The sequence below is a fragment of the Phoca vitulina genome, unplaced genomic scaffold (genome assembly GCF_004348235.1).
Source record: "Phoca vitulina isolate PV1807 unplaced genomic scaffold, GSC_HSeal_1.0 scaffold20, whole genome shotgun sequence".
NCBI lineage: Eukaryota > Metazoa > Chordata > Mammalia > Carnivora > Phocidae > Phoca > Phoca vitulina.
In genome coordinates this window covers 18,240,133-18,252,996 of record NW_022589723.1, presented here as the reverse complement: position 1 = coordinate 18,252,996, position 12,864 = coordinate 18,240,133, and the positions used below count along the sequence as shown (strand labels likewise).

Sequence of the window (12,864 nt, the reverse complement as noted above, 5' to 3'; positions counted from 1 at the left end):
AAGGCATATAATCTATAAAAAATAGAACAGCTTCTTAAACCTATATTAATTATGCCTGTATGTGCACGTATATACACACACATTACATACACATATAAAAACTCAGTCTTGCAAACTATATTTTCCACACTACCCAAACAATAGAAAACAGCCCTTGAGTGGGTTTGTCAGCTGAGGGCAAATGGCCTCTAACTGACAGACAAAGGTTGGTGGCTCAAGTGCTTCAAAGCCTTAGCAAGGCCTATGTTCAGAATCTCAGGCAGCAAGGAAAAACCATGTTACAGCCACCTTCTCAGTGCTCAGGAATATACCTCTTGCTTCTTCAAGTAAGATGAAGGAAGACCAGTACCACAGTAAGCTCCCATTTGGCTGCGCTTTCTGAGGCCCTACATTAAGGTTCTAAAAATATTATAACTCCCAGAAATCAATATGAGACCAAGGGCAATACTGAGAAGGTTATCATTTACTGGTATTTTAGGATCAACAACATTAGCTGCAAGAGAATGTCCACATACCCTACTTGTCAAACTTGTTCAAAATACCTTTAGGGCTCTTTATAATTTTGCAATCTTACAGCCAGGATTTCAAGTACAAAAGATAACTGTTTCAGTTAATTTTTAACTCCATTTAAAATCTACAAAAACACAGGTCGCCCTATCAATAGTTTTCAATTTATCTAGCTGTCTCAGACACGCTCCCTGTAGACTCTAAACTATATATTATATATTTTTAGATAATTTACACCCAATTTATTTCCTACTCTAAGACCATATAATTTAGCATTTCCAGGACTGTATGGGATATGGTATTAGGAACTGCATGGCTAGAGGTCTTTTATACTAGTTCCTTCTTGTCTTCTTTCCCCCTGTAAGAAACAAAGGTAATAAAACCAGGTAAAAGGGAATCCCAGTCCGAAGCATCAGGTCACTCCATACCCAGGGACCAAAGTTCTTGGTATGCAACTACTTATAGAGGTTAGATGTGATAGTGGCATTTAAAGAGACAGTACTACAGTGCCTTCTTGGGCACCACTGATACTCAGTATCTTCCCCAAAGAATTCGAACTACTTTTCTCACTATAGGTAATAGACAAACAGATCAGACTTGATCATTTTAAACAGATCAGACATGATAACTTTATTTTCCCTTTGACCCTCATTTTTATTTTTATTTTATTTTATTTTTTTTTTAAAGATTTTATTTATTTATTTGAGACAGAGAGAATGAGAGAGAGAGAGAGCACATGAGAGGGGGGAGGGTCAGAGGGAGAAGCGGGCTCCCCGCCGAGCAGGGAGCCCGATGCGGGACTCGATCCAGGGACTCCAGGATCATGACCTGAGCCGAAGGCAGTCGCTCAACCAACTGAGCCACCCAGGCACCCTTGACCCTCATTTTTAAATGAGAGCCCCCAAATTAAATATAGCAATAAGAAAACTGTACCTAAGTCAACTCTGTTCAATTTAGTAGCCAATCACCCAAAGTAAATGCATGCTCTCTATCTGTTCAAAGTGGAAGAGCCATACAGTTATTAGTTATTGTCCTTTGGTGCCGTACCATTTTTCTATGATGCCTACACATAGAAATTAGTATATCTGTAAACTTCCCAGATTCATTTGAGGCAGGTAACAATTTTCAGAAGATTAAAAATACGAATGCAAAAAGAAAAAATATGGGGCACCTGGGTGGCTCAGTTAAGCATCCAACTCTGGATTTCGGCTCAGGTCATGATCTCAGGGTCATGAGATCAAGCCCTGCCTCAGGCTCTGTGCTCAGTGTGGAGCCTGCTTAAGATTCTCTCCCTCCCCCTCCCTCTGCCCCTCACTCTCTGCTCTCTATCTCAAAAAACAAAAACAAAAACAAAAAAACCCATATATATATATATATATATATATATATATATATATATATACACACACACACACACATATGACAGTTTCTCAAAAATATTTTTATTTCATAAACAGCACCTTCTAAAATTCAAAATGTATAATCTTATCTTTTAAAATTACAATTGCTTAATGAAATAGTTTTCTTTCAATAAATATTTTTAACTCATTGCTTTTAAGTAATTTAGATGTTTAATAAATTATCTTTACTATTTTTAAAATCAAAAATAAAAATATCTACTCAACTAGGTCCCATATACCATTTTAAATGAAGGTACAGAATGATTTCTTTAATGAAAATTAACATAAATACTTATATAGACACTCAAGTGGACACTGAAGCTATTTTACAAAAGGAAAAAGTTGAAAAAAAATTAAGTAAATTATACCCCTTTCCTTCCAAGCAGCTCAAATCATTTTGGGGATGTCTTTATTAATTCTTTCAATATTCCTACATATTTAATAGAGAAAACATTAGCCCACTTTACAGATGCTAAGGAGAATATGAAAAAATATTAATAGTCATAAATTACACCTTAAATTGCATTAACAGAAAGACCTGGAAATAGGATTCAGTTTTCCTCTTGACCCAAAAAGATTAATGAGTCCATACAGGTAACTGAACCTAACTCCTCCAACTCATAGTTTAAATCCATTTGTGAGGATACTGACACAAGGACTTTTTAGAAAGAATAAATATACTCAAAAGTTAAAATACACTGTGTGTACACACACACACACACACACAAACGCCCACTACTTGATTCTCTCCATAATACCAAAAAAAAAGTTTAAAAGTTCTAACACTTTGCATATACTATTCAAAATACTAGTTTACCTCTCTTTTAATAATGGGATCAGGATGGTCTAAGCATTCAATTATTGTCATCTGGTGCTGAAGAGCCAGAGTGGGATCCTGTTGTATAACATAGGTAAGAGCCTTCAGTCCTAGAAACAAAGATTACATTATACAGTTGACTGAAAACAAATACCCAGCAAATTTCAAGAGCTCTCTTTGTAATTTCTGTCAAAATTATCTAATCATTTTGGGGCACCTGGATGGCTCAGTCATGATCTCAGGGTCATAAGATCGAGCCCTGTGTTGGGCTCCACCCTCAGCAAGGAGTCTGCTTGAGATTCTCTCTTCCTCTCCCTCTCTTCTCCGCCCCACCCATTCATGGGTGCATGCGAGCGTCTCTCTCTCTCTCTCAAATAAATAAATAAGTAAAATCTTTTTTAAAAATTATCTAATCATCTTACCTAAGTACTTGAGATTTATTTTAGGTGACAGAACAAATTTTCCAATGCACTTGGCAGCCTTCTCAAGTAATTCTGATTTAGGATAAATAGAATAAACTGTATGTACACATTCAAAAAGAATAGCTAGAGAAAGAAAATACAAAATATCAGGGATCATGTTTAGGCATAATAAAAAACATACCTGTATAGAACTCACAACAAAACAAACTAATTAAAAGGTCAGTTTTAGTAAAAAATCTTATTTATGAAAAATTTTCAAAGTTAGGAACTTTGTTGTTTTCAGGCTTACACAGTAATTAGGATCATGTTACCACAGCACAATCTAAAGAGAATTATTTATATATTAATAGATAAAAATGATGAATTCATTCATGCAACAAGTATTTACTGAACACCTCCTATTGTTGTAATAGTATGGATACAGCAGTGGTTAAAAAAAAAAAAAAAAAGACAAAAAACCCCTGTCCTTAATGATGCTCCATTTTCTATTGTAACTGACATGGTTTCCTTTACAGATTCCTCCCATTCAGAACTCTCCTGCTATCAAATTGTGTTAGTACAAAAGCTTCTCATTACTCATCTAAAATCTTAACTTATTTAGATGCTTATAAGATTTCTGGAAAGCTAGTACAGGTAAAATTAATAGTTCAAAAATTGCATTTATTAGTCAACTTAGGCATAAATGAGCTGAAAAAGAATTTAACAGGTTTTTAAAATTATTTTTCCACCAGAGCTAAGTCCCTTTATGCCTCAACTCTACAAAAATCTAAGTATAAGTCCACAAAATGAAATAGAAGCCTCCCTGCTGCCTCCCCTCTACAATAGTTTCAAAAAAGTGCTTCTGAAGATTTCTAAACATAAAAACACAATGTGAAGTTTTGTTTTCTCTTCCAGAGCAACCCAGGTCCTAACCAAAATATCATCAAGTAAAAATGACCAAATTAAAAATTAATAACATTCTACCATTTGTGATACTGTGGTTTTATCATATGTATTTTGGGTAGGGTTATGCACAAAATTTGAAGTTCCACTGATCCCATATCCTTCAGGTTAGACTTTACTTTCATATGAAGTAAGTCTCTATTGACCCCACTCTGGCAGGGAGATGTGGGTACCACCCAGTGGGTGTGGAAGCCCAGGTTCTCCACTCTGCCTCCTTGTTTCCTTCTGGATAGGGGATGGGAACATCCGCTGATACTATCCTCCTGGGAAAGAAAGGGGCATTTCATTAGTGCTCCCTACATGGCCTCCACTGACACTGCTGGGTGGCCTAAGTATCGCTGACCAGTGGTGAAGGCTCTGACTCTCCACCAGCTTCCTCTAACACCACCCCAGCAAAGAGGGGAGAGGTACTTCATTAACCCCCTATCCCTAAATATGTGAAATCCAGGCTTCCCACATCATCTCCACTGACAGTGCACCTGGCAGGGGTGAAATTCTGGCTCTCCTCTTGGGATTCTCCACAAGTCCAGTGGAGGGCCAGGAAGCTGGTTACACCTTGTGACGTGGAATTCTTGGCTTCCCACTCAGTCTTTTCTGCCATGACATAATTTGCTGTTTGTGATGCTTGGCTGGAATAGAGAAGCTACTGCTATCTTGCTATTTTGCCCTTTTCTTGTCAGTCCTTTGGCTAGGACAACAGGCTTTTTTCTTGGGGCATTTCTGTCTGCGCCTGTCAGCATTTCCAGGTTGCTGGCTCTCCAGTACCCAGTCTGGGAACTATGAGGCAAAAAGAAAACCCAGGGTACTCACCATGGTGTTGTTCCTTGCATCCCAAGGTCCCTAACCAGTTTACCTTCATTTCTCCACCTTTCAGAGTCATATGCTAATAATATCCACTAAGTAGGAAAAACAGGGAAATGCGCTTCTATCTACTTTTGATGGTTCTGTTCCTTGTACTCCATTTTATATAATTCTCCCAATTTATTGAATAGCTTACTAAAAATGTTACTCTCATCTTATCAGTACCCTGCCTAAAAAACTTCCATACCTCTGGATTTATACAGTATCAAGTCCAAACTCTTTTGGCTCTCACAAGAGGACCTCTGCCATATGGCCTTTCCACTGCTCCCACTATGAACGGTCCATGCAGGCTGCTGGTAAGTCAATATTCTCTGAAACAGTTTTAAACATCCCCACTTCTGCACTTTCTCTCATGTTCCCTCTGCCTAGACCCCCTAGACCTCCCTTCTGGCTATCTGAATCCTACCTACCTTTCAGGGCCTCATTACATCAATAAATCCTTATGTGTGTCCTCAGGCCCACAGTGATCTCTACCACCTCTGGACTCCTGTAATATTTATTCCCTGCACCACCCCTTAGCATTCTACCTTATACTGGTATTATGCTTTCATAAATAAGCTATTTCTCCCATTATATTGTAAATTCCTTTAAGACAAAGATTGTATTTTACACTTCTTCGTATGCTCTATATCACTTTGTACAATGCCTGGTACATAACAGTAGTCAATAAATGTCTTTGATGTGATTTATGTCTTGATTTAACTTTAAGGTAAGTTGTAATAATGCAGCTGTCATAAAAATATGGTTTAGAAGGTATAAAGACTAAAATTCAATCAGACAACTGATAAAAGTAATCTTCTTTTCTTTTAATCCAATTAAAACATATTACTCATTGATTGAACTAGTGCCAGATACTGGGATAGACACAGTCTCTTCCCTTATGAAGTTCATAATTTAAAATTCACATTCTTAAGCAAAAAAATATTTATGTTAGCACTACTAGATAACAGTCTACCAATGATAAAATAACTGTAAGTTATAAACCATATCAATACAAAAAGGGGGGGAGCCTAACAATGGAAAGTTTAATAAAGGAAATAAATAAAACAAAAGAAACTATAAGGTTTCCATGGCAAGGTGAACACTGGACTGACAGCCTACAAAGAAACGAACTGTTGGTGTTGGTCCCTGAGTATCGCTGGACTCTAGTGGAGACACCCTAGTGGAGAACATTAAAAAATATTTCCTCAGGTATACAGCATTCTCCAAATCAAAGGAACGGGTAACAGTGGCTATCTCCAAGAAGGGGAATTGGGTGGTCGGTGGTAAGGGTCAAAGGGACACTTACTGTTCACTGTATACCTTTGTGTACCTTTTGAATTTTGAACCATGTGCATGTATTACCTATTCAAAAAAATAAAATTAAAGCTGAAATGTCAATTACCAAAACAAAAACAAAAACAAAAACTTTCTGTAAGAAAAAGAAAAGCAAATCCTTAATTGATTCTAAACAGAATTCCTTGAGAGCCTTTTAAACTCTTATCCTACATGCTAATTATATCTCAAACAAAACTTTTTACTTGGCTGCCTGCAAAGACTCTGACACTTCTTTGGAGCTTCTGACAGTTCCTAGCCAAACCACCTTGCCAGTAAGGATCATCCTTACCTCTGGCCTGACTCTTCTCATTAGACAGTAGGATCCTAGATAATATCAACTGATCATTACGTTATACACTCATAAGGGCAGGGACTGTGTCTACCTCATTTTCCTTTAATCTCCCAGACTCATCATGGAAAAATAAATCAATCAACTCTTTCCTCAATCTGTACCTAGTTTACAAATCAAGTTTTTGTTCTGTAAGCCTTCAATAAATGCTGATTGAACAAGTGAATAAACCACTTTTATTGCCTTAATTACCATTTATTCATGCAAAACATAAATCTATCCTTCAAAATTTACCATCTCAATTCACTATCATATATATTATCATCCTCGTACTAGTCTTACACATGCAATCCTTTCTCCTTATTCCTATTCCATCTTTGTCAAGCATTTTTCTTACAGGTAAACTAGTGCAATTTCTGCCCTCTAGTCCGCCCTACGTTTCTATAATCAATGTCCTTAAAGATTCAGTTTACCACTGTCTGAAAGAACAATGGTCCTCCTCCCCTACTTCACAGTATTTTACTAGATTAAGAAATGACTTCTCATTTGAGTTAATTTCTCAGTGTCTCCTTACTGCTCTTCTCCAGTACATGCAAAATTCAAACTGTTTTACTTTGCTTCTGAGTATTTCCAAATACCCCAATTTCTTTACTGGGCTTTTTCAAACTAATCAATAAAGAACTAATAGTTCCTCCCTCTGGCTATTAAGATTGGAAGTTTTTGGGTTACTTTCCTAAGTCCTCCACCCCCAAATTACTCATCTCATATCACTAAATTACTTTATAAAATTGTATGCAACATATAGCTACTGCCTATATATTTATTATTCCATACATATATATATATGCCATATATCTTTGTCTGTACTCTACTCTTCCTTCAGTTGTCTTCTTAAATATCACTTTTTCAGAAAAACCTTCCGTGTTCTTTCTCTTACTTAAGGCTAGCTGCTCTTTCTCCCACAGCACCCTATAATTCTCCTTTGTAACATTTACACCACCTGACCCTTTCCATCTAGTCTGTGAGATCAATGATAATACTGTTTTATTCACAACTGTACTCCAAGTACCTTGCACAGGGACCTGACAAAAAACAGAAATTCAAGAAATATTTGATGACTAGTTGACTGATTTATTTAAGAACTGTCTTCCTAAGTATGGAACAGATCTACTGTGTTAACCTTCACAGTCAATTAGATGCTTAGTGAATACTTTCAATATAAAAACAATTCTCTTTAAAATATTTAGAAAAGAGAGAGATAATTTTAATAATGAATTTAGGTCAACATTTAAAACAATGCCATAATTTCAAATTATTTCTATTAGTTATCTAATGCCTGCACTGAAAAATAATAACCCAAAGAACCATCTTAAAAATTAACATATACAATTTTTTTGGAATTTATAGTATTCTAACACACATTTTGTTACAATCCTGAAAAACACTGTTAATCGTTAGAGTAGCATTTACATATGTTACCTACCATATGTGACATTGTGATTTAGCTCGGCTCTTCTTAAGGATTCATCAAGAACATCATACATTAATTCACTTGTCCTGTTTAAAAGATATTTTATTTGCAGTAGAATTATAGTATTATAACTCAATAAAACAGTTTTTCAAACTTCTCTCTCTTTAAAACTGAGGATCTACAGAAAAGAAGTGAAAGAAATTCATTTTATGAAGTTATGGGAATTTCACTTCTTCAAGATTCCATTTGTTCTTTTTCTTGAGTTTAATTTCCTGCTTTATCAAAGCTGACTAGTCAATGGAGAGATATCCCTAAGTCAATCAACTCTTTCCTCTACCTGCACCTAGTCTATGAATCAGGCTTTTGTTTGGCTGAACATACTACCTTTTATAATTTTATTTATAATAAAATATGCTACCTGTTTCAAGTTACTACAGTAATACCTCACACACCCAGATTATTCCAGAGAGTAACCACATAGTTTTTAAAAAATATTCAAATACTAGTCTTTCTTTGAGCAGCACCAGGTTCTCTGGAAAAAAAATTTTAACTTTCATTTACGTTAAATATAAAGAAATTACATTTTGTGAAATGGGTTTCTATCATACCTATGCCTTTATGGTTACTGATTACATTTACAGTAGCTGGGTTGAGGTAGATACTGTAAGAAAATGCAGTGCTTTGTAGAGCACTCTGCTTCCCAACCTAGAAAAGTCCTCTGCAAGAGGTCAGTGTGAAACTGTGGCTTCTCAACTGGCATTTCTGTCTATATTTTACAAATTCGAAAAGCACGAATAGAAAAAAGAACTACCATCAACATACAATACACGCAGTAGTCTTGCAGAGAAACTACACTGTAAAACAAAGAGATCAAAATAATGTGACGCTACACAAATAACACATGATGTATGTTACATCTTTTTCAGAAAATTTATTTTTTCCAAATATATAGCTATAAAATTTAATTTGAAGTGCATGTGCTTTTATTCTGTCTTGACTAAAGTATAACTATCCAGTGAGAATCCAGAACCATATTCTAAAATCCTTCATTTTATTGCATAAGCACTTTTTCCAGACAATAACCACAAAGCAGACATTACAACCCTCCCCCCGCCGCAAATTTGGTAATACTACACCTAGATTACAGTCTAGTTTCTCAATTTTAAAAGCCAATGTCTGGCATAGGAGTCATAATTAACCACATGAAAATGTGGAAACATCTGCAGACATGATCAAGCAACATTAATAACCTAAATCTAAGAATGCTATAAAACACAAGAAAATATTCAAACAGACATAAAAGAATATAAATATAAGAAGACTTTTCCAGTAAATTAGCTCTTTCATTAAATACATTAGAATCTGTTATAAAATAACATTTTTACTTTGCCACACTGAGCTAAGCATGTCTTAAGAAACACAAGATTTGTGTTAACATAAAATTTGGTTTCCATCAGGAATTGAGATTCAGAAACCCAGGACAAAGGAGAAAATATTCTAATGTTCCACAACATCATAAGAGTTCCACTCTTTATTTATTTCATTGAGCCTAATTCTATTCAACTGAGCTCTCTGGAGGTAAGCTCTCTCTTTGTACATATTCTTTGTAACTTTGTACGTATTCCCCAAATTCATCCATAAAGGAAAGAAGAAAAATAATGAGTTCATGAATTTAGTAAACAACATATTGTCACTGGATCTTTTTAGACCAGTGAGGTCTGGTTGCATTACTATGAAATTCATGATTTTAAAACAGAATTCCAGGGCGCCTGGGTGGCTCAGTCGTTAAGCGTCTGCCTTCGGCTCAGGTCATGATCCCAGGGTCCTGGGATCGAGCCCCACATCGGGCTCCCTGCTCGGCAGGAAGCCTGCTTCTCCCTCTCCCACTCCCCCTGCTTGTGTTCCTGCTCTCGCTATCTCTCTCTCTGTCAAATAAATAAATAAAATCTTAAATAAAAAAAACAAAACAGAATTCCAGTGAACTCCAACTAGAGCTACACAATAGGATAGGCTGGATTATATAAAATAAAATTAGGACAAACATTTGTAATGTGCATATCTACTCCCATCACCTCTAGTTTTTTTACTTAGGTTTCCATCAGGAATTGAGATTCAGAAACCCAGGAGAAAGTAACATAGCAGTACCAGAAGTGATACAGTCCAATTAGCTCTCATTAGGAGCTCAAAGGCACATGGACACTGACATGACACTGACAAGGCATTACTAGGAGCAAGAGCCTAGAAGACAATCCCTTTGTAAAGCGCTAAAAAATTAGAAGGTACCCTACTGCAGAGAGAAGAACCATCTTTCATAAAGTCAAAACACTGATTAGCAAATTTTTTTTTAGCATATATTTTCTTAAGACAGAAACACATCAAGGACTCAAGCCATGGTGCTTGCTCTCAAGGAAACCAAAATCTAGTTGGACTTGCTCTTGAACAGTTCAGGAAAAAAATTTTAAAATATGTGTGCACACATGCACATATATAGAGTGAGAAAGAATAATAACACAAATGCAAATAACTGATGTCTCTAGGTAAAGGGTATAAGGAAGCTTGTACTTTCTTGCAACTTTTCTGTAAGTTTGAAAAACTATGGCAAAACAAAAAGTTACAAAAGATCTATATAACTGAATAGACACCCATAAGAAGTTTAATAGAAAGTATTGGCTAAAAGGGTAACTCAGACAAATGAATTAAGACGAAGCACTCACATCCAACCAGAGCAACAGTCAGCAAACTATATAGTCTGCAGGCCTATGCTGGCTAAATGTTTGTTTTGTATGGCTGCAGGATAAGAATGGTTTTCACATTTTTAAATTATTGGGGGGAAAAAATCAAAAGAATAATATTTCACAACACATGAAGATTATATGAAATTCAAGCTTAACGTCCATAAAAAGTTTTTTTTGGAATACAACAATGTTCGTTCATTTATGTAATGTCTATGGCTGCTTTTGAGCTGTACAACAGCAGGCTTGAATGGTTGCAACAGACAACATACAGCCCATAAAGCTTAAAATATTTATTGTCTGGCCCTTTACAGAAAGTTTCCCAATCCCTAAGCTAGAATGATTAAGAAGGCTTCGTGAAAGATATGGAGCCTCAGAAGTCCCTATGAGCAGGACTTAGATAAGCAGAGAGCAAGGATTATCCTAGCAACCTGTTATGTACTTCTTACAGTGGTTTATTTATCATTATTAAGCCAATTAAACATTGGGAGAATCTGACTTATGAAACTTCTAGGTGACGGGCTATCAGGGTATCAAGTTTACTTAGAACAGTTTACCTTTGATCATCTTTTCCTAGAAGTCCTAGTATTCTCAAGAGCTGGATTTGTAACCATGGTGCTGGCACACTGTGGTAATTGAAATCTACTGGGAGCTTTCCTCCAACTACTTGCTTCAATATTGTTACAAAACTCCCCGTCAAGTCCTTATATCCAGATGAATTTTCCTATATCCAAAAAACAAAACAAAAAAATGTTCTGTTAATAATAATGTCTTATCAAATATAAAATAGACCTGGTTGAAATGCCATACAGAATCTAACTTAGTATATGTTCACTTAGAAGTTTCATGTGCACATTTAATGAAACAGTACTCTAATCTAATTAGTTTGATTTCTTCCTTGATGAAACTACTCTGGCTACCTGATCCAAAGCTGTATCATCCCCCAAAAAGCTTCCATCAATACTTGTCCCCACACAGAGTCTTAATCACATTTCATAAATTCTTGTGATTACATCTTATATAGAACTTTTACTAGACAATATCAGCAATTATATCAAAAAGGGAAAAGAACTGGCATACTGAAAAGGGGCAGTGTTATTTCTACTTTTGATGAAAATCAAGGCCTGTTTGCAATCTCTGAAATTTGTTTGCAAAAGACTTCTCACGTAAACGATCTAAATGTGTTCTGGGTGGAAGAGCACAAGGCACAGTCAAGACCACTCAACCATTCAAACCTCCCCCAAATCAGTGCATCTGCCTTTTAAAAATTAATTAACCCTATAGTATTTAAACATACCTGTGTTTCTGAGTGAGTGTGCTTTGCTTATCTATCTGACTAATCTCTTGGACTGGGGAAATTACATATACATTCTTCAAAGTAAACATCAGATTCTTCACTATAATTTTTATTTCATTATCAAGGGCACATTTTTGGAAGGGAAATAATAGCTCTTTCAAAGTATAGTAAACATTAGAGGAAAAATAAGATTTAACATTTGACACAGTATAATGTAAGGAGTCAACACTGTAGTCCATATACCTTGCACAACCCCCACTGGCTCTCATTTCTATAAGCTATAAAGTTGTATAAAAGAAAGTCACTGCTTCGGGCACCTAGGTGGCTCAGATGGTTAAGTGATCAGAGAGTCCAAGGATCAGGCCCCACACCAGGCCCCGAGTTGGGCTCCGCACTCAGCAAGGAGTCTGCTTCTCCTTCTCCTTCTGCCCCTCCCCTGCTCGTGCTCTCTCTCTGATATATAAATAAAATATTTTTTCTTTTTTTTTTTTTATTAAAGATTGTATTTGTTTATTTGACAGAGAGAGAGAGACACAGCGAGAGAGGGAACACAAGCAGGGGGAGTGGGAGAGGGAGAAATAGGCTTCCCGCCGATCAGGGAGTCCAATGTGGGGCTCGATCCCAGGACCCTGGGATCATGACCTGAGCTGAAGGCAGACACTTAACAACTGAGCCACCCAGGCGCCCCAATAAAATATTTTTTTATGGGCTCAGGTCATGATCCCAGGGTCCTGGGATCGAACCCCACATCGGGCTCCCTGATCGGCAGGAAGCCTGCTTCTCCCTCTCCCACTCCCCCTGCTTGTGTT

General features: G+C 36.4%; 1 protein-coding gene across 1 annotated transcript in view; it reads right to left on the bottom strand.

Annotated features, from left to right (window-relative positions):
- The window catches only part of AP4E1 (adaptor related protein complex 4 subunit epsilon 1), a 59,893-nt gene that overhangs the window by 31,030 nt on the left and 15,999 nt on the right, over positions 1–12,864 (bottom strand). The window contains exons 7-10 of the mRNA XM_032417191.1: positions 11,316–11,482; positions 8,039–8,112; positions 3,147–3,269; positions 2,725–2,834 (exon numbers count right to left, since the gene is read on the bottom strand). Coding sequence (XP_032273082.1) covers positions 2,725–2,834; positions 3,147–3,269; positions 8,039–8,112; positions 11,316–11,482 — 474 coding nt within the window. The remainder of the gene's footprint in view (positions 1–2,724; positions 2,835–3,146; positions 3,270–8,038; positions 8,113–11,315; positions 11,483–12,864) is intronic.